Source organism: Vitis riparia, chromosome 16 (genome assembly GCF_004353265.1).
Source record: "Vitis riparia cultivar Riparia Gloire de Montpellier isolate 1030 chromosome 16, EGFV_Vit.rip_1.0, whole genome shotgun sequence".
Lineage (NCBI taxonomy): Eukaryota > Viridiplantae > Streptophyta > Magnoliopsida > Vitales > Vitaceae > Vitis > Vitis riparia.
The window spans coordinates 5,348,364-5,370,756 of record NC_048446.1 but is presented as its reverse complement, the minus strand read 5'-3'; the positions used below and the strand labels follow the sequence as shown (position 1 = coordinate 5,370,756).

The 22,393-nt window shown below is 33.3% G+C and overlaps 1 protein-coding gene across 1 annotated transcript in view; it reads left to right on the top strand.

Annotated features, from left to right (window-relative positions):
- LOC117933752 (structural maintenance of chromosomes protein 6B-like) overlaps nucleotides 1-19,585 on the top strand; it is a 98,807-nt gene extending 79,222 nt beyond the window's left edge. Inside the window, exons 23-28 of the mRNA XM_034855272.1 lie at nucleotides 4,049-4,128; nucleotides 4,266-4,344; nucleotides 4,508-4,565; nucleotides 14,370-14,467; nucleotides 14,585-14,679; nucleotides 19,281-19,585. Of these exons, the coding sequence (XP_034711163.1) occupies nucleotides 4,049-4,128; nucleotides 4,266-4,344; nucleotides 4,508-4,565; nucleotides 14,370-14,467; nucleotides 14,585-14,679; nucleotides 19,281-19,338 (468 nt within the window). The 3' untranslated portion in view covers nucleotides 19,339-19,585. The remainder of the gene's footprint in view (nucleotides 1-4,048; nucleotides 4,129-4,265; nucleotides 4,345-4,507; nucleotides 4,566-14,369; nucleotides 14,468-14,584; nucleotides 14,680-19,280) is intronic.
- The last annotated feature ends 2,808 nt before the right edge of the window (nucleotides 19,586-22,393 follow it).

Here is a 22,393-nt window from a genome sequence, read left to right as displayed (position 1 = left end):
ATTGAATAAAATTCTGCCCATTGAGTTTATGACCTGTTATGGGAAGAATGATGCCGTCTGTGGTGCTAGCACTGCGGGAGTGAACTGCTTCAGGTCTGGACGTCACCTCCGAGTTTGATCCTTCCGTTCTGCTCTCCATGGAAAAAGATGATTTTTTTTTATTTTTTATACGTGGTTCAGATCTGAATGCTCTGATACCATGAAGAAAATATATATTTTTTTTTCTGTGTCAAAATTGAATACAAAGTGACCTATATATATACAAGTGGGATTCCTAATCTAAGCCATATAATATGCACAATCACTATCTCTAAGGAAACAATAACTAATTAGGAGAGATTTTCTCATCCATAAAAATAGAAAGTATCCTAACACAATCCCTCTAATCTTGGCACTTAATTACAAATCATAATCCCATATTTCCACAATTACTTTATATATACCAAACCCCATGGTTCTCTAAGGGTAGCCCATACTACAAGTGTACATGCCAAATACACATTACATCATTCCTTCAAAAGATTTAGTCTTCTGACTTGCATATACCAAATACACATTAAATATACCAAAACCCCATGGTTCGCAAAGCCTCAAAACACTTTCAATGCGAGCAAACAATATCCAGTCAACAGAAAAGCAATGCTCAAGCATTATTTCCAGCATAAGTCTTCTGATCTACATTTAAAGGTGGAAGGGATAGGTTGAGTTCACAACTCAGTAGGAAAGTTTATAACCATCCTATGCATACCCTTAAAAACCTTAAATTAAATGTATAATAGCATGCATGATAAACATTTTATAACCATTAACAAATATGTAATAATGTCAAATGTGTATGCATGTGTTTGATGGTTTCATCTCTACTTTTTCTCATTCATCTTTTTACACTTGATAAATTGCTAACCCCCACCAATGTACACATCATATATCAATGCTCCACAAGATACTCGGTCATAATAATGACTATTCTAAGACTATCACCCAAGGGTAAGTCATACCCTATGTCTCCTAGGACTCATACCCAAGGGTAGGACCAACCCTATGTCTTTAGGGACTAAAACCCAAGGGCAAGATCAACCACATACACCCACATCGGAGTGTCTCCCTCGAGGGCTTTATGAACTTTCACCTAAAAACCCACGGTCCCACATAAACAATATATCAAAGGATAGTGCATGTAGTTTCACATAAACACTTTCCACATATCAATCATTTTTTGGATATCATCTGTCATTATTTCATATCATTCTTGCAATGCAACCACACAATGAACCATTTCCTCAATACTGAACCATGAATCCTCATACCAATATATGTTCCAATATCGTTGCAACTTTCCAATACAATAAACTGAGTGCAGTGACACATTAAAACATTTCATGAAATCAATGAAATGACATGAAATTTCAATAAATGTTTCAAGGAAATAAACCAAGATACACCATGGAACGGCATAAAATTCCCTACCTTACACCGACTTCCCTTTTGTAATTCTTCTATGTAAGTGACCTTTACCTATTACAAGGAATTGAAATGAAACAATATAATTTAGGTTTCCTAACCATGAAAATTATACAATTAAAACTTATGACATTTTCTTTCTTACTAATTTTAACAACTTATTGTTGCTAATTTTAATTCTCATATTCTCTAATCTACATGCCCATGGGTTTTAAAATCAAGTTTAAAAATGAATTAAACAATCTTTACAATGCATATTAATGTTCCCCAATTGATTACCAAACACTAATTGTTTTTATTTTCTTTAAGCCTAATCCATTAGCAAGTCCCAAGTGTCCAAATAAACCTAATTAATCACATGCTTTACTAATCTATTTTTCAATCAAACCAAACTAAACAAACATGCATGCTGATTCTTTCATCAAAGATACTTAACTTAAAACACTTTAAACCTTAATTAATTTTGATTTATAACTAAAACATATTTATAACTAATTACACTCAACTTTTAAACAAACTTTACCATTAATTCATTTCAAAATATCATTAGGAACCCAAATATACCAAAATCACAAAAGTTAATCTTCTTCCTTACCTTAATTGTCCCCTTTCTCTCTCTAGCTTCTCTTCTAACCCAGGCTGCTGCAGAGACGGGCTGCAAATGAAGGCTGCTAGCCCTTATAAAGGGTTTGCAAACTGCTAAGCAAGAGGTCGCAGGCCATAAGGCTACCGCCAACCTCAACTTTCCCAAAATTGTTGTTTAGTCCTTCAAGTTATCCAATATTAAACCTATAGTTGCCCATTAGTCCTTTAGGTTTTCATAACTCTAATCAGCCCCTAAGAACCTAATAAGCATGCTTAAGTCATTAACTAATCTCGCTTAACCTTAATCAATGTTTAATTCATAATTGAACAAGATTAGCATTAAACTAGTTTTAACATCTAATTAAGCACGTTCAAGGTTAAGTACTAAGATAATCATTATTACCTATTTAATTCATTAGTACTAGGTATTACACCCTAGCTTCAGTTGTTGATGATAGAGGTGAAAGTTACAGCCATCGAATCTTGATAGTTGAATCTTCCACTCAAGGAATTAATTTTGAGATGTCCCACATATATATAAACCAGCTGTTTTATCTTGTTGCAAAAGATTTACTGATTAGTAATCAGGAATCTGGATAAAATAAGTAAATAAATAAATAATAAATAAATAAATAAAGAACTTGATTTTGTGTTCTTTGTTTTTGTTATCAAATGTGTCTGTCAACTTCATTAAACTTCAGTCATAGTTTCATTGCAAATATCTAGTTAAATAACTCCCAAATCTGAATCTAAATCGTCCCACTTAATTGAGCCAACAATCAGTTTCAAACTGCTTTATTTGTCTAGTAAAAATTATCATTCATTTCTGCATGAATGGGTAACCAGATTTTTTTTTTTTTTTCTAATTTGAAAAAGAAACAAACAATGAAGATAACCAAATAGGAGATGACTGGTAGCCTCCCATAAGTACGGTCTGGTTCTATTCTAAAATATTTTAGCACCTCTTAAGGCCAAGTTATTTTCACCAGAAATCTCTCCCCTACAGCTCCTCTTGAAATCCAAATAGGAGATAACCAACATATGTGCAGCAGGCAAGACATAAGTATGGAGCGCAACCTTTGTTGTAACTCCATAGAAAATGGACAATGAAGATATTAGTGGTCAATGAAGTCCCCTGTCAAACTTTGTTTACAACAATCGGTTTTAATGACTTTGTAAAGTCTCTCTGGCTAAAGTGTGTCAGTATTGACTTATTATGCACCAATTAGCAAAGGCCTATAACTTTTTATGCTGCCTTTGACTTCCAAGTGAACTTGGCCTGGGGAATCTCAAAAAAGGAAATCTGTTTTAATAAAGAAGAATTTCAAGGAAAAGAGCTAGCTTCTGGAACCCAATATCTCTGATCTGGAACAAGGGAGAAAGAAGGACAGTGCAATTGCATTGGAATGTATAAGAGATCATCAATTTTTGGTACCTAAAAAATCTATGGAAACCATGGTTCCAAGAGGGGAATTATGTGAGAAAGAAAAGAAGCTAGATATTGGAAAACTCTTAGTCTAAAAAGGAGCTGAAGACAAGGGACATGGTGGTACAAGAGCTGCTCCCCAACAACAGATCTTAAAAGCAGCAGAAGAAATCATGGTAGCCCTGGTCATGGATCTTCTAGCACACCAAAATAAAGCTGGCATCCCACCCATTACTGTGCAAATTCTCCTAATTCCCTGATGCCACCAGGAATCTTACCAAACAAGGCTCTGTTTCTCACTGTGACCCCATTATATACCTAGGCCATCCATTCTCAATTGTTTTCTAATAACATGGTGATTCTCATTTACTATTTTGCATCTTTTTTTTTTTTTTTTTTTGACAATGATGTTTTGGTTCACATTTTCTATTTTCGGTTACTATATTACTACTTTTTTTTACTGATGATGATTTGTTCCTTGTCCTTATCTATCTATGCTTTTAAAACACTTCCCCATGCTGTCATTCTTGTTTATTGGCTTTTCTTTATTTTTCTTTTATACATTCTAAATTGCAGGCATGCAAGGAAGCCTTAGACCTGCGATGGAGCAAGTTTCAGAGGAATGCCACTCTTCTAAAGCGCCAGTTGACTTGGCAGTATGAACTGTTCTTTTCCCAATGCCAAATCCTGAACATTCTTTAAGATCCTTTTAATTTATTTTCTCACTTAAAGGGAACTCTGGTTTTTTTTATTTAATTTTTTAAACTAATTAACTAATTAATTTTTCAACTAGATTTAATGCTCACTTGAGAAAGAAAGGGATCAGTGGGCACATTAAAGTTAGTTATGAAGAGAAAACCCTATCAGTGGAGGTAAGTGACTTGCTTCATACTGGAATTTTTTCAATTCACTTATTTTGCACCTAGGATTGCTAGTTCAATGAAACTGTATGGTATTTTCCTTTGATCTATATATCTAGATAGCTCAAGATTGGTTTTATTACTTTTTCGTGATACTTGTCATTCTCTTTATTAGGTAAAGATGCCTCAAGATGCATCAAACAACATTGTTCGTGATACTCGAGGGCTTTCAGGTTTTCTTTCTCAATTTTATTCACTTTTATAACATAGATTTCATACTATGTTTGTGCTTTTGGAAACTTCATCAAGATAAATCTATGGATTAGATTGATTATGGATATTTTTAATCACCGTGACATTTATGGGTTTGAGACATGCAAAGGTTGGGAAAATGTGGAATGGAGGCAAGCATCACATGTTAGGGAGAGGAGAACAAAAAAGAATAAAAAAGAAATTGTATTTGTTTGTAAATATGGAATTACTTTGCAAGTTGAAGAAGAGAGATTAAAGAATAAAAGGTAGAAAATTCTTCTTCTTAATTCTTATGTATAGAGACTCCTACACACACATATATATACAAAAATCCTAGAACCCAAATTAGGGACTTTCCTAAATTACAACAAAATCCATTTGATTGCGGGATTGCCTAATTCTTTATTTAGAATCACATCTTTTCTAATTTCAATCTTCCACACTTCTCCTCAAGCTAGTGAATATATGTTCATTCCCAGCTTGGATCTGTTTGCTTGAAACTTTGTACTTCTTAAACCTTTTGTAAGTATATCTGCAAGTTGGCAATCAATAGATACATAAGGGGTACAGATCAATCCATTGTCTAGTTTCTCTTTCATAAAATGCTTGTCAATTTCTATGCGTTTCATTCGATTGTGTTGCATTGGATTATGTGCAATACTGATTGTAGATTTATTGCCGCAGTAAAGTCTCATTGGTCGATCCCATTTAATCTTCAAATCTTCCAAAATAATCTTTAACCATAGTAGTTCACAGACTTCTTGGGCCATTGCTCATAATTCTGCTTCTACATTGGACCTTACTACCAAACTCTGTTTCTTGCTTCTCCATGTCACCAGATTCCCACCAAGAAAGGTGCAATACCTAGTAGTTGATCTTCTATTAACCACAGATCCAACATAATCTACATCTCTGCATGCTTCAAGTACAAGTCCCGAACTTCGTTTAAACAAGATGTCTTTTCCTAGAGACCCCTTAAGGTACTATAGTACACGGTTAGCAACTTATAGATGGATCTCTTTTGAATTGTGCATGAACTGGCTAATCACACTCAGAGCATATGCTATATCCGATCTTGTGTGAGAGAGATAAATGAGTCTTCCTACCAGATTTTGATACATCTCTCTATCTACCACAGTATCTTCCTTAGCTTCTCCAAGCTTATGATTAGGATATATTGGTGTGTTTGTTGGTTTACACGCCAGCTTCCCTGTTTCCCTGAGAAGGTTTGTTACATATTTTTGCTGAGAAATAAAGATTCATTGCTTAGAGTGTGCAACCTCAATTCCTAAGAAGTATTTCAACCTTCTTAACTCTTTGATTTCAAATTCCTTGGTCAAACATTGTCTCAAAGTGTGCTTCTCTAGTTCATCATTTCCCGTTATGTTGATGTCGTCTACATATACTAAAAGGGTTGTAACTCCCCCTGAATCTAAATGCTTGATGAACAATTTATGATCTCCCTAACTTTGTTTATACCCCATGTTTTTCATTACCTTTGAAAATCTTCCAAACCACACCCTTGGAGATTGTTTTAGCCCATATAGAGCTTTCTTCAATTTACACACCTTTTTAGTGGCTAGGTCATTGCCAAATCTAAGAGAAATTTCCATGAAAATTTCTTCTTCCAAGTCTCCATGTAGAAATGCATTTTCGACATTGAATTACTATAGATACCAATTGTAGTTAGCTACCAATGATAACAGAATTCTTACAGTATTTATCTTTGCAACTGGAGCAAAAGTTTCTAGATAATCCACACCATATGTCTAAGTGTATCCCTTGACCATCAATCTTGCTTTATACTTAACTGTATAAACCCATTTGCATCCTACTGGTCTTTTTCCTGCAGGCAAATCTACCAACTCCCAAGTGTTATTTTTCTCCAAGATCTTCATTTTTGCATTCATGGCTTGTTTCCAATTTTCATTAGATAAAGCCTCGGATAAGGTGGTAGGAATATGGATATTATTCAAACTTGTAAGAAAACTCTTATAAGACTAAGACAACTTTTTGAATGACACAACATGGGAAAGTGGATACAAGGAACGTTTAGTACATTCTCTCGTTCCCTTCCTGATGGCAATAGGAAGCTCAAGTTCTGACTCGGTTTGTAAAGGAAGATGAGAAACAGTTACCTCGTTTCCAAAAGCCGGTTCAGATTCTTGGACTTGTATAAGTCTAGGGACTGCAACTTTCTTCCTTGAGTATACTTTGCTAGTCATTCAATCTTAGCAGGCTTAGTAGGTGACAACTCAAGTTCAAGGACAGGATCAATGGGTGATGACTCAGGTTCAAAGACGAGTTCAGAGACAGGTTCAAGTACTGGACCAGTTACTTTAGGAGGGATCAATGAAATAGGAATATTGATCCTTGTCTTCCTTGAAGGAATTCTCCCTTTAAAGATAAGTAGTAGGAAAATAAGACTCACTTTCATTGAAGGTAACATCCACTAAGACAAAAAATTTTGGATGGTGGATGGTGGATGGTTACACTTATATCCCTTTTGAGTTGAGGAATATCCCACAAAAATATATTTTATTGCTCTTGGGTCTAATTTTCCTTTATTTGGACTATGACCATGCACAAAGGATACACACCCAAATATCTTAGGAATGAGATGGTTTGTGGTTCTCATATTAGGATAGAAAGATGAAAGTACTTCCATGGGACTTTTGAAACCAAGGACTCTAGAAGGCAATCGGTTTATGAGATGTGTGGCAATGAGGATGACTTCCCCTTAATAAGATTTAGGCACATGATTTTGGAACAAAAAGACTCGAGTTAAAGCTGATTTTCCTTGAGAAGCTATAACACAAACCTCAAATGCTGAACATGAGTCATGGAATCTTTTCTATAAATCAGGATGTCATCAAAATAAACTAAAACAAACTTTCCAATGTGTGGTTTAAGCACCTGATTCATGAATCTCATAAATGTGCTTGGGGCATTTGAAAGACGAAACAATATGACCAACCATTCATAGAGTCCATCCTTGGTCTTGAATGTTGTTTTCCACTCATCGCCTTCCCGAATACTTATTTGAGAAAACCTGAAACCCTACTAACATATCCAACATGTCATCCAGTCTTGGTATTGGAATTTATAGTTAATAGTGATCTTATTTATAGCTCTACCGTCAACACACATTCTCCAAGTTCCATCCTTTGTTTGTGTGAGGAGAGCTGGTACAACACATGGACTTAAACTCTCCCGAATAAAGCCTGTCTTAAGAAGCTCTACAACCTGTCTATGAAGCTCCCAATGTTCTTTCAGGCTCATTCTATAGTGAGGCAGATTTGGAAGAATGGCCCCTGGCACAAAATCAATTTGGTGTTGCATTTTCCTTAAAGGAGGTAAACCCATCAGGCAATCCAGTAGGCATTACATTTTATAAACTGATCTAACAATCCCTGCACACATTTGGTACCATCTGAGGCTTGATATCTTCTTTTCTGACAAGAGCATAAATAATTCCAGCCTCCTTACTTTCCTCTACAAAGTCACTTACATTCAAAAATGAAGTTGAGCACTTATCTTCTTTCTTGGCAGCCACTTGATCTCTCATTGATTTCAACACAAACTTATTCTTTCCCAAGTAAAAAGAATAGGTATTCTTGTCATCATGGTGGACTGTTGGGAAGGGCAAGAATGCAATTGTGGTCCTTGATGAAGCTATCCATTACTTGAAATCATTGAAGCTCAAAGCGAAAGCTTTAGGACTTGATACTCCTTGAGATACAGTTTGTCTTGCCAGTAGTACTAGTAATATTGTTTGGCATTATTAGTATTAGAAGATGTTCATGGTTGCCCAGAATAAGTTAGGTAAACATGGGTTGGATGTGGATTTTTGCAAGATAAGGAGTTTCCAGCAGAAGGGCTTGAAATTGGAAATAGAGGAGAAAGAGCCCGAACTGTGCTTTCCCAGGTTGCTTTTCCTCATCTTCAATTACAAAGTTTTCTTTATAATCTTCCTCCTGATCTTCTGCAAAATTAACTTGAACATCAAGTTTTCTCTTTAGACATTCATTCATCTATAGCACTTTATCAAAATTTTTCCTTGAGCATAGTTGTATGTTTGGACTCTTTTTCCACCTGTTCTTGCGGGGGCTGTTCTTTGTCCTCCTTGATTAATATATTTATTTTACTAGTTGTTGCACTACTACGTTCAGGTCAAGATTTCTTGGAAGAACCTCAATAAAATTAGGTTTCATTTTTAAGAGCAAGCTGATAAGCATCATTGACCTTATATGGGTGTTGGAGGCTCACTTGATCTTGGATGGCCAATCTGAGACCATTGATATAGTGAATGACTTCCTGGTTTTCAGTTTCAACCAAGTTGCTTCTCTATGTCAACTGATGGAACTCTTGTGTATACTCCTTCACAGGCTTGTCATACTGCCGCAAATTCTGCACCCTTTGATACAATGTTTGCTCATAGCCTTGAGGCAAAAATTGTGCTTTTTGCCTATCTTTCATCTTGCTCCAATTTCTGAAGTTTCCTTTACCCCTCATTTCTCTATCATTTTGATAATGTTTCCACCAAGTAGAAGCTGCTTCTCTCAACTTAAGCTCCAACAAGCTTAACTTTCCTCTCCTCTGGCACTTCTTTCCAATCAAAATAATGTTCAATACTGTCAAGCCAGTCCACAAGCTCTTCTGGTTCCATCCCACCATCAAATTCTGAAATTTGAAGTTGCACACCATCCTCCTTTGAATTTTGTAGAGCCCGTACTAAGCGATCTTCCCATCATTGAGGTCTCATATTTTGCTGCATTGCTCTTACATTGTTTTCTCTTTCATCAGAAGAGCTGTTACTTTCTATTTCAGATAACTAATGGAGTGTCCCTTCCTCTTCCCTTGGATGATCTGGTTCACAATTACAACCATTGCCACGATTCTACTTACTTCTTCAAATGCAGCAGCCAGTTGTTGGATTTGCTCCTGCAACTCTTGAAACATCTCTACTGTGACATAATTTCCACCCCTACGTCCTCTATGTTCACGTGCATTCCTTGCAGCCATAGCTTCCCAATATTGAGACCTTTTCGCTCTGATACCAATCTGATGTAAACCAAGTGCTATAATAAGTTGGTGGCAGATTGCTTACCTCTCACGCAATATGCAACGGTAGAGGGATTGGAAGATGCCACTAGGTTGACTCCTCAAACCTAATCTTCCAATGCTCAAAGCAGCCTTTCTTGTGAAGAGAATATCTGGAAAAAAATTCCTTTTCCTTTCACTTTTTGTTGTTTTTTTCGGAATTAAAAAAAAAGGGGAGGAAAAAAACTGATTACATCCCCCCTCCGAGACATTCATATTCTCAGCTTTCAACTACCTATCTATGTTTTGTAAAACTTCTATAATATTCCTTATACTTACTAGAATGATTTAATGTTTTTACATAACCTAGATTGACTCTAACTATGTACTTAATAACACCTAATTCAAAGAAAATAGAAAGATTTCAAAATAAAAAATAAAAAAACATATAAGCTTCAATCATGACCTCATCCAAATCCTTGTTAAGTCCTACTAAAAATGCATAAACACTGTCATTTTCCATCTATTTCATGTATCTCACATTGTTATTGGGGCAGTCCCATTCCTCATCATACACAAATCCAACTCTTGCCATATAGTCATCAATTCATTTTAATAAACAGTCACTTCTTGATCTCCTTGTTTAGACTACCAAAACTTCATATGTTAACTCAAATATTTGGGAAGAATTTTCCACATCTGAATAGGTGTCACTAGTGGCGGCCCAAACTTTTTTAGTTATTGGTAAGAACATATAACGTTTCTTGATTGTTGGCTTCATAGAATTGATGAGCTAAGAAATCACCATAGAATTTCAGATCTCCATGTTTTCAAAGTCGAACCATTTGTTGTTGGTTTCGAATCTTGTCACTGATGATACCTTAAATTTACGTTGTCTTGGATGTTGTGGGCCAATCAGCACCTCAAGGTTTGGATCCCCATGGAGAGTTCTAAGGGTCTGCTTGGTTGTTGTTTTTGAAAACTGTTCTGGAAAATAGTTTTTGAGAACAATTTTTTGTGTTTTTAGAAAAAAAAAAAAATTGTGTTTGAGAACTAAATGCTAAAAAACAGTTTTTGTTCTCAAAAACAAAAAAAAAAATGTTTGGTTGAATTAATAAAACAAAAAACATATTTGAAAGTTATTTTTTTTAATTAATAAAGTGTTTTCTTCCATTAATTTGATATTATAAATATAGAAATAATTTTCATATGCATTATTCATTTGAATTAAAAAAAATAATTCTATTTTTAAATTTTTATACCAGTTATAATTTTCTTAAACAAATGATGACTTTGTAACCATGTGTAAGTATATTAATTTCAATAATTTAAAGAAGAAGAAAGGGATTGCAGGTGGGGGTGTGATGCTTGGGTGGAGCTTACTTTTGTGGAAACACAAAAAGCAACTAAGAAAACACAAAAAAAAAAAAAAAAAAAAAAAAAAACACGAAAAACAATAGATTCTTTGAACAGTAAAAAAACCAATGAAAACATCTTTTTATTGTTATAAAAAAAGTGGTTTTTGAGAATGCGGAAAACACAAAAAACAAAAACACACCTCCTTCCCCAAACAAGTTTTTTGTGTTTTTTGTTTTCAAGAACAGAAAACAGTTCTTGAAAACAGGAACCAAACAGGCCCTAAGAGTTTTGCCATGAAAGGTTTCTCGATTACAAAAAAAAACAACAAAACAAAAAAAAAGGGAAAAAAAAACATAAAAATCTCAACAACCTAACAACCTAACAAACCCATAACTAATCGGATTTAATGAAATAGAACAATAAAAAAAACAACCAAATCTTATCCTTATAAAATAGGAATTTGAATTTCTTTCCAAACTAACACCTAAATCTCATATTCTTAACTAACTCCTAAATCTTTGACGAATACTCTTAATACATTTTTTACAAATAAAGTTCATTAATGAAAATGAATTAGCAATAACTGAATAGTGGTATATATATATATATATATATATATATATAATCATTCCTATATATCTTAATGCTTATGTAAGTATAAGTTTCAAACTATAGGATATTTCAATTAGATTTCTTGTATGTATCAAATGCATTAAGTTTATTATGCAACACAAATCCTAAGTGACAAGTTTAAAATTCTTCTCACACCCCCACTTCTTTTCTAATTTCCATAAGCTTATAATGTTGAAATACTTAGCTTGCTTCATATTATGCTTATTTAATGGATTGGTCTTCACCATGCTATACAACCAATTTTTAGGAGAGAGACCATATACAATGATTAAAATATCGATGTGTCTATACATATGGATACGATATTTTCAATCAAGATATTGCCGATCAACTCGGATGCTCCTAGGAGTCGAACCCCCAACCAAAATGTTGGGGCTAGCATCCACCAACCATTAGGGCAAGTTTGCCCTTTGTTAATTACCATGCACCACACATATGTATATTAAAAGTGTTCATATACACAAAACATTAAAACAATCATTTAAACAACAAATTAATTATAATTATTTTATAAGTAAATAAAAATATTCCATTTAATTAAGTACCAAAAGGTTTTAATATCATTAATATATAAATTAAATATTAAAAAATTATATCTTTATTATCATTTAATACAATTCAATTAAATATATCATAATTTTAATATTAAATATATTTTAAAAAATTAAACATATTATAATCAAATATCACAATATTATTATTAAATAATATTTGATGTAATTTAATAATTAATGTACACTTTTATATATATATATATATATATATATATATATATATATATATATATATATATATATATATATATATATATATATATATATATATATATGTATATTAATTTCATTTATAAGAACTTTATTTTATATTTTCATAAGTTTTGATCAATTTTAGACTAATCGATATTTTGTATCAAAATATCTGTCGATATTTCTGATATATCCGTAAAATCGAACTACCAATATATCTGTGGTTAACGATATTTTTATCCTTGACCATATGTAAAATATAACATCTATGAACAATTTTATCCACATATTTGGACGGATATAATGTTGTTTTCGGTAAACACATAAGATGGATTGCCTATTTTGTTATGTAGATTTTGGCAATGTTGTGCTTTTAATTTGGTTACATCTAAAGATGTGTTTAAGTTGTTACACAAGCATGGTATAAATGGTATTTAAATGATATATTTTGTACCATTATGTGCTCCTTCACCTTAGGAAAGCAAATTTATCTATTTGAAATTAGCATAGCTTTTTAATAGTGAATAAAAAGTGTACACATGTGATAGCTAGACTTATTTTGTCATGTTTATTTTGACCATGGATTAAAATATCGATGAATACAAATATATTGGTACTTGAATTTTGCAGATATATTGAAAGTATTGATAAAATATCGATAGGATAAAAATTATTAAAAATTTATGAAAATGTTTAGAAAAACATTTAAAAAATGATAAAATAAGCAAAAAATATATATATTGAAGTTATTTTATAAGTGTAATTGATATAAATATGATCAAAGATAATGTTTATTAAAATTTTTAAGAAAAAATTAACTTAAATTCCTTTAATATATTTATATTCATTTATTTTAAAAATTAAAACATGTTAGATTTTTTTAAAAAAAATTAAACCGATTTACATAAAATATTTTATTTGAGATTTAGTTTCTAAAATTTTATTACAAATTTGTGATGACAATTTTTTGCTATTAACATTAATTTATTTAAATAATTAAAATTATTAAAAATTATATTAATAATTCATTTTATAAAATTAATTTTAATTTATAAAATATTAGAACTTCATTAATTTTCTTTATATTTTAGCAATTTTTGAATAAATTTATATTATAAATATTTTAAAATAAAAACATTTAAAATAAAATAAAATTAGAAGGATAAATATAAATAAAATAAAATAAAATAAAGTTAAGTGATAGTGATTTTTTAAAATAGGATTAATGAGATAATATGAAAATTAATTAAAAATAAAATGATAATATAAAATAAAAGGGTGATAAATTTAAAATAAAAGATAAATTGAAAAAAAAACTCATTTAAAAAAATATGGATAAATATATTTTTTTTAAATATGGATAAATATTTAAAAAAAAAATGGGCCTTTTTGAAAATAAATTGTTAAAATATTGGCGATTTATTAGCAATTTATCGGAGATAAATCGGTGATTTTTCAAAAAATCGTTGATTTTTTTGCTTGTCTTCCCTTGCCCATGCGCGTGTGCTGTCACACTCGATATTTTCGCTGAAAAATCGGCCAATCACCAAAATATCGGCGATAATTTGCAGATTTTTGGACGATTTTTCCTTCAATCGATAATAGGTGGCCGATTTTGTTTCGGCCACCTCCAATTCCGATATTTCGCCAAAATATTGGCGAAATTTCCCAATTTTTCAAACCATGATTTTGACACATCAAGCACTCTTTAATTTTATTGTATCTAAAAATGGGACTTGATTTCTCATCAGAAAAAAAAAAAAAAAAAAAAAAAAAGATGGGACTTGATTGCTGCACAAACACAGCATGTGTGTTACTCTAGATACTTAATTTGAGTAGTCCCATACTCCCTCAAATGAGAAAGTAAAGATGATTCATTGGGTTGCATGAGCAAAACCCTTTATTTCTTGGGTTTTTTCCATTGGACAAATATTTCCTTTCAGGGTTTTTGAATGAAGAATATTTTTGAGAGGTATTTTGGTATATTTCCCTTTATTTTTATAGGTGGGGAACGCTCTTTCTCGACATTATGCTTTGCATTGGCTCTACATGAGATGACAGAATCCCCATTCAGAGCAATGGATGAGTTTGATGTGTTTATGGTAAGTTCATGTGATATGGTCGATTGGAATAGCCAGATATCCAGAAAATGTATGGTGTTGTTGAAATGTGAAGCTAGATCATTTGAAAAGTTTTCTTATTTCTTGTTTCATCTTCAGGATGCAGTTAGCCGGAAGATCAGCTTGGACACCCTTGTGAATTTTGCATTGGCACAAGGATCTCAATGGATTTTTATCACTCCTCATGATATCAGGTGAAGGTCTTATGATTAAATGCTTTATTACTTGCTGTCCATTTGCAATATGGAATTTGTTTGGCATCACTCTGTACTGTGCAATGCAGTATGCAAGAAAACTCTTTCTTTTCTTCATAAAGATACCGAGGAGCTGTCATTTTCTAACACCCTGCCTTTATAGATTTAGGCTCAAGGTCCCTTGGTCTGCCCAAAAATTTAGTCCTCAATCTCTAGTCTAACAGAAACCTGGGTTAATAATAACAGCAAAAGTGTTGTGTATTTTACATTAAACACAACAAAATTAGAGTCTGCAAAAAATGGCCGGATGCACCAACCCAGGAATTTTCTGGTCTGGCAAGGTCTTCTTTGAACCATTTGGATCTTGGTCCAGACCTCAACCCACCCATTTATGATCAGACCGTCTGGAGAGGCTTCGGTGACTTTAGAGTTTATCCATGCCTCACCCCACCCCACCCCACCCCTCAAAATATTCATAAATTAAAACACTAATTGTTCTTGCCCAATGAAAGACCTGCATTTTGCTGATTTGGAGAGAATTTTTTCTGTACGTTTACTTCATAGATTGTACAATATTTATAATAGAGAAGAAAAAAATATACAAGGATTAAAAAGTTATACAAGGAAGAATATAAAATAAATCCCTACAATCTATTCTTATCTTGTGGCAATAATAATAATTGAATTCCTATAATCAATGAGCTAAATATGACAGCTGCAAATATGCTCCTTGTTTATGGAAATTAAAATAATCAATCCCTAAAATAAAGGATCAACTAGAATCAAATATGAAATTTAGAAATCTTCGAATATAATTATCAACAATCAACAGTCTCCCTCAAGTTGGAGCATAGATGTCTTGAATGCCCAACTTGTCAAGTATCACTTTGAAAGTCCCTTTTGATACTCCTTTTGTTAAAATACCTACAAGCTAATTCTTGGTCTTTACAAAAGGAGTACAAATTAATTCGTGTGTCAACTTTTCCTTGATTAAGTGTCTATCCAATTAGACATGTTTAGTGATCATGCTGAACTGGATTATGGGCAATGCTAATGGCAGCTTTGTTATCACAAAAAAGCTTCATTAGACCCTAAAAAATAAAACCCTACTCCTTTAATAAGGACTGCAAACATAACATCTCACATATACCATGAATCATAGCTCTAAATTCTGCTTTAGCACTTTTTGCTACAATAGATTGGTTTTTGCTATGCTATGTAACTAGATTCCCTTCCAAAAACGCTTAATTTCCTGAAGTTGATCTTCTATCCATTATAGATCCTACTCAGTCAACATTTGTATATCCCTCTACTTCCAAATGGGCCATGTTTAGAAAATAGCAAACCTTTATGAGGAGCAAATTTTAAATGCCTGAGAATCCTATGTGTAGCCAACATGTTTGTTTTCTCACAAGGAGCATGCATAAAATGACTTACCACACTCACCACACAAGCTATATCAGGGCAAGTATGAGCCAAGTACATTAGCTTCCAAACTAATCTCTAGTATCGCTCTTTGTCTGCTAGTGTACCTTTTAAACTTTTGCTTGAGTTGTGATTTGGTTCACTAGGAGTATAAACAAGCTTACAAGCCAACAATCCAATGATGTAAGTCCAAAATATATTTCCTTAGAGAAATAAAGATCCCCCACTTCAACCTACCAACTTCAATACCTAGAAAATATCGTAGAATGTCAAGATCTTTGATCTCAAATTTTGCCGCCAAGTATATTTTTAGTTTACTCATCTCCTCGCTATCTTTATGTGTCACCACAATATCATCCACATACAAGATCAAGACAGTAATCTTTCCTTTAAGTGCATGTTTGAAAAAAAGAGTGTGATCAGATTGCCTATGATGGTATTCATACTTTTGCATAGCCTGAGTAAATCTACCAAACCAAACTCTAGGTGATTGCTTAAGTCCATACAAGGAATTCCTTAATCTATATACCTTTCCCCCTTTTATTAGGTTAACGCGTCTAGATCTCCATGAAGAAGTCAAATTGTTGAAGAGGCCAATCTAGGTTTACAACCAAGGATAAGAGGACCCAAATGGTATTTTTCTTTGTCACTGATGCAAAAGTTTCCTAATAATCTACCTCATATGCCTGTGTACAACTTTTAGCCATCAATCTTGCTTGAACCTCCCCACAGAACCATCTACCTTATTTTCATTGTGAGTACCCACTTTCAACCGTCTTCTTTCCCTCTGGTAGCTTAAGTAGTTCCCATGTATCATTTTTTATAATGCTTTCATTTCCTCAATCATGGTAGCTTTCCATTTTGGGTTATCAGGAGCTTCTTGTAACTTTTATTAGGAATAAACACAAAGGATAACTGGTTTGAAACATTTTATAAGATGGAGATAAACAATGTGAAGACATAATGAGAGATAAGGTACTTAATAGTACAACTTGCAAAACCATCAAGAGACGGTGGTTTTTGCTCTCTAAAAGGATAATGAGTCTTGTTCTCTAGAGTTAATTGAGTTGACTCTTCAATAGAAGTATCAATAGAGAGTTAGGACAAGGAATTAGTTGTTGTAGAAGCATTTAATTGGTAGTTGGGTTGATCAAGAGGTGGTTGAGTCTTCTCCCTTCTTCAATATACCAATTTTATGGCTCAAGAAATCCTTTTGAAGTGGGTGCAACAGTTTCGAATGATGATAGCACATCCTAAGATTTCTCTTCTCCCTTAAGAGAAGCATCTAGATCTCCCCCTGAATTGTAAGCCTGATCATCAACAAAAGTAACATCCATGGTAACAAACGTCTTTTCTGAAGGTGGGTGGTAACATTTTTATCCCTTTTTTGTGGTAGCGTACCTTAAAAAAATGCACTTGAGCGCCCTTGGATCAAGCTTATTCCTATGTTATTTGTGTATATGAACAAAACAAGCACAACCAAACACTGTAAGGGGGATATGGAGACAAGTTGGGATAAGATGTGCTTTGGACAAGGATTGTAGAGGGGCTCGAAACTGAAGGACTTTTGAAGGCATTTCATTCATGAGATATGTAGCAGTAAGGACTGCATTATCCAAAAGGATTTAGGAACATTCATAGCAAAGAGTAAGTATCTAGCAACCTCTAAGAGATGACGATTCTTACGCTCGACCACACCATTCTGTTGGGATGTGTCAACACACAAAGTTTGATGAACAATGCCATGAGATTAAACCCTTATTCAAGTAGTCCCCTCCATTATCAAATCATAAAACTTGTAATTTATTGTTAAATTAGGTAAGAATCATTTGATGAAAGACTTAAGAGGACGAAAAGACATAACTTTTCTCTTTCGACAGATAGATCCTTGAAACATGAGTCCAATCATCAATAAATGAAAGAAACCACTTAAGGCTTAAATAATTAATAACACAAGATGGTCCCCACACATTTATGAATAATTGAGATAGGCATCGACGTTTTTTTTAGAACTTGAAGGTTAGGAAGTTCGATGATGTTTGGCTTACACAACTATCATAATGAAAATTAGGTGCTTGAACTATGGAAAATAAGGATGGAAACAATTTGTGCAAATAGCTAAATGAGAGATGTCCCAATCTTCAGTGCCATAACCAAATTTGTTCTTCTGATGTTGGCCTGCCCACTATGTGATTTGTGTGTCTAATCCAAATCCTGTCAATTCATATCCAATTAGTATGGACCACCTCTCTCTCTACCAAGACCAATCTTCACTCTTGTAAACAAGATCCTGAAAAAAAAATTGATATACAGAGGGGGCATTGTGATCCTGATGTTGGAGGTAATGATCATCTCTTCCATCTCCAGAGGGGCCAAACCACATGGACTCTTGCCTGTCTCTTTTATTTCTTCAGGCCTGCAGTTACATCTAGTGTTTTGTTTGACATGTTTGAAGTTAATAATTACATTTTAGGCAGCATCATTTGTTCTGCACTCCACACTTTTGAGTGCAAGGGAAAACATGAATACAAGAAGATTTGATTGGTCAAAAAGTGGATCCCAAATATCACTACTCAAAATCTTATGAACCCATAGGTGCTATATTGGATTTGATATTGTATTTCTTATTTAATATTCTTGTGCTTACTTGGCATTTGGGCTTGTTTTGTGTTCAAGGTTTTGAGCCCATTTATGGTGAGGATACATTGCTGTTCAGCTGTCATTTGGGTGATTTGCCCAAACTGTTGACAGCACTGGCAACATTGTTAATCTGGTCCAATTGCTTCTTGAAACTTGGTTAATTCAAATGGCTCATTGATGCTCTAGTGTGACAATGATCTCACTTAGTTCTACCCTGTAGATCAGCCATATGGTTGGACTGTTCAATCTGGCAGTCACATCTTAGGTTTCTCATAATCCAAGATGGACCATTTGCGATGTACTGATATTTAATGAGATGTCAACCATGTATGAAAGATGCTGAGCCATGACAATTTTCATCTTAATATCTGAATTTCCTGTTCCACATGGCACCAAATACAGCAGTCAAGTGTGTGTTTTTTCTGGATCTATAAATGCTGGAAAAAATTTTGAAAACCAGATATTTGCATGTGTATATGGGATTAATAAGGATGGTGATACTAACTCTTTCTTAACTTGTGGTGCTCATGATTCAGTATGGTTAAACAAGGGGAGAGGATAAAGAAGCAGCAAATGGCAGCCCCTCGTTCTTGATCATTTCCATCCTCATTCTCTGTTGATGTCTCTTCAGTCACATATTAACCACACATCTTCTATTTGGACTTTGGTTTGATCTTTCCTCTTTTTGGAATTAAAGTTGAATCATGTTGCCATATGCATCTCTATTTTGCTCACTTACAATTCACATGAATCTAATTTAGATTCTAAGTTATTGATACTGACCATCCATGGATCTTGTATATGAGAAATGTATGGAAATTGATCTGTTTTGCTACAGGAATTTTTTTTTTCTATTGTTAATACCACTCATTTCATAGCAATCTGAGAGGTGTTAATATCTTAAGATTTTTGGTCATGTTTCACTGGAAATGGAATCTAAGGCTATGTTTGGTTATCAGGTAGGGAAAGAAAAAAAATTGTTGATGGTTTTACCATAGAAAATATGAAAGAAAGTCAAGTATAATTAAATTAAAATTATTTAAAATTTTGAATTAAATTATTTAATCTTTATATAGAATTATTAAATAAATGAAAAAAAAATTAAAGTAACATATAAAAATAATTTATTAATTTTAAATCATTTTTTTTATATTTTTTTCTATTATTTTCCTTTTAATTTTTCAAGAACCAAACAAAATCTTAAAAGATAGTATTTTTGAAGATGCATATTACCAATTAAATAGTTGTTTTTTATTTTATTTTATTTTATTTTGGGTTTTTCACCTTTTAAGAAAAAGCACAAATAGTTTTGAACTTCTTGCTTTCCCTATTTTCCTCAAAGTTTCAAGTTTTCTCATGAAATGATTTTTATTTTTCTTTGTGAAAATAAATTTTGTTTCTTTTTCTTTCTCATGTGTGGTTCAAATAAACTTATTTTCATAAAATAAAAATGAATTTGAATGTATTGAAGATGGTTTCAAACTTTTTTTTTTTTATTTCTTTGAAAGTAAAAATTGAAAACGGTCTACAAAAAGAATATAATCATTTTTTTTATATAATTATGAATCTTTAATTAGAAACCCATTTAATGGGCCTTGGAACTTTTTCCAATAATGGTGTCTTCCTTACTATTCAAGCAGTTGAAGAGACAAGTAAAATTGAAGTTCATCTTATTTATGGACAAAGAATTTGGTGACTTGGAGAATAAAGTTACACATTCTGTATGTCAAGGCAGAGTGAAGTTATTATTACCGAAATATATTTTACTACTACAAATTTAATTAAAGTAGTAGGTTTGGCTATGACTTGGCACGCTAAAGGATTGGGCTTGGGTCGAGTCAACCCAATTACTATGGTGGGTTGTGTCAGCCTAGCCCAATTCTTTGGGTCATGTTGGGCCTAAGTACAACCCACAATGTGGGCCCATCGTACCAACCCACTTGGTGTGAACAAATATTACTTTTCATTTTTTTTCCTTTTTCATATCAAATGTCATAAACGTTCCTCTTTAACTATTTTTTTTTTTTTTTTCATGTCGAATGTCTCAAGTACCCTACCCCAACAACTATATAATAGTTAGTTTAAAAGATAAATAAGTAAATCATTCGCTATTAGTATTTATTCATGTCAAATGTCTATGACACCTCTCCTAACAATTATATAACAGTTAATTTTAGGGGTAAATAAGTAAATAACTCATCACTAATATCGTACAAATACCACCTTATTTTAACTCTTTTTTAGACGATTGTTTATTTTATCTCTTTACATTATTTATAATTCTCTTTAATATCTTTTTCTACAATTCTCTACAAGTTCTCCAATTTAAGGCTTCATGTTATTTACGTCTACAAGGATTCATTATTTACAAATTCTTTTGTACTAAAGATATTTACAACTCTATAAGTGTTCATTATCATAACATTGAGGTACTTATATTTACTTATTGTATTTTACTTTTTTAATTCTATATTTTTATTCAATTGTTACCTTCTTTCTACCTTTCTTTATTATTATTATTATTATTTTACTCAGAAACTAAAAATGGATTCTCATTGCAACCTTGAATATGAAATTGATGAATTCAATGAATTTTGAGCCTTTTGAGGATTTTTTTGTCAAAACTATATACAAAAGAATGAAAATTGCAACTGAAATTGGTGCTTTAAAACACCTAGCTAAAATTCCTTTGAAATTGCTTTGCAAACATCTAAACATTCGAAGCAAGGCAGGTATGACACAAAAAATTAATAAAACTGAAAGTATAATAATATGTCAGATCAAATTTTTTCTACAAAATTTATCAAATAAAAGGGGAAGGAAATTTAGAAGAAAAGGCAACAAAGTATAATCCTTGGAATACAAGAATGTTATTACACGCCCATTCAACACTGGAAACAAGCTTCCAATACCACACTAATAGCTATCCATGCTTTACTAAAAACAAGCATATGGATGCTAATTTCTCTATTTATTTCACTCCAAGAACCGTATGAGTATGGCGATAGTGATGATGCGTCCTTTCAATGGGGATAGTGGTGTCCACCGCCATGACCCCCGTGACCTTGATGGCTGAAACCGCCACCACCGACGCCACCATAAGCTCCTCCACCAAGTCCATGATGTCCCCCGCTATGACAGATGCCGTGCCCATGATGGCCGTGATGTCCTCCTCCCTGATGGCCGTGGTGCCCTCCTCCATGATGGCCGTGATGCCCTCCTCCGTGATGGCCATGATGTGCTCCACCTCCATGGCAGCCAAGAGCATGTGGAGGAGGAGCATGGTGAGGGCCTGGGTGAGGTATCATGGCGAGGACGCTCTGACCTCTATGAATATTTGATTGGAGCGACTGTACCAGTGCATGGAGGTGGTGTCCCCCTTCGTGACCACCTCGACCACCATGTGGATGGTGTCCTCCGCCAAGACCATGCTGTCCATGGTGTCCATGATAGCCATGAGCATAAGGAGACGGCTGATGATGAATCATTTTCTGGACAAAACCTGAGTAAGGAGAAGTCTTGATGTTGTGGTAGCAAGCTTAGGAAGATGAAGATTAATGAAAGTAGGTGGATTCCATACCCATCACTTCTTTCTATATATACACATTGCGTTGAAGACTGTAGCTGCCACACGTCGTCCACTTGGAGT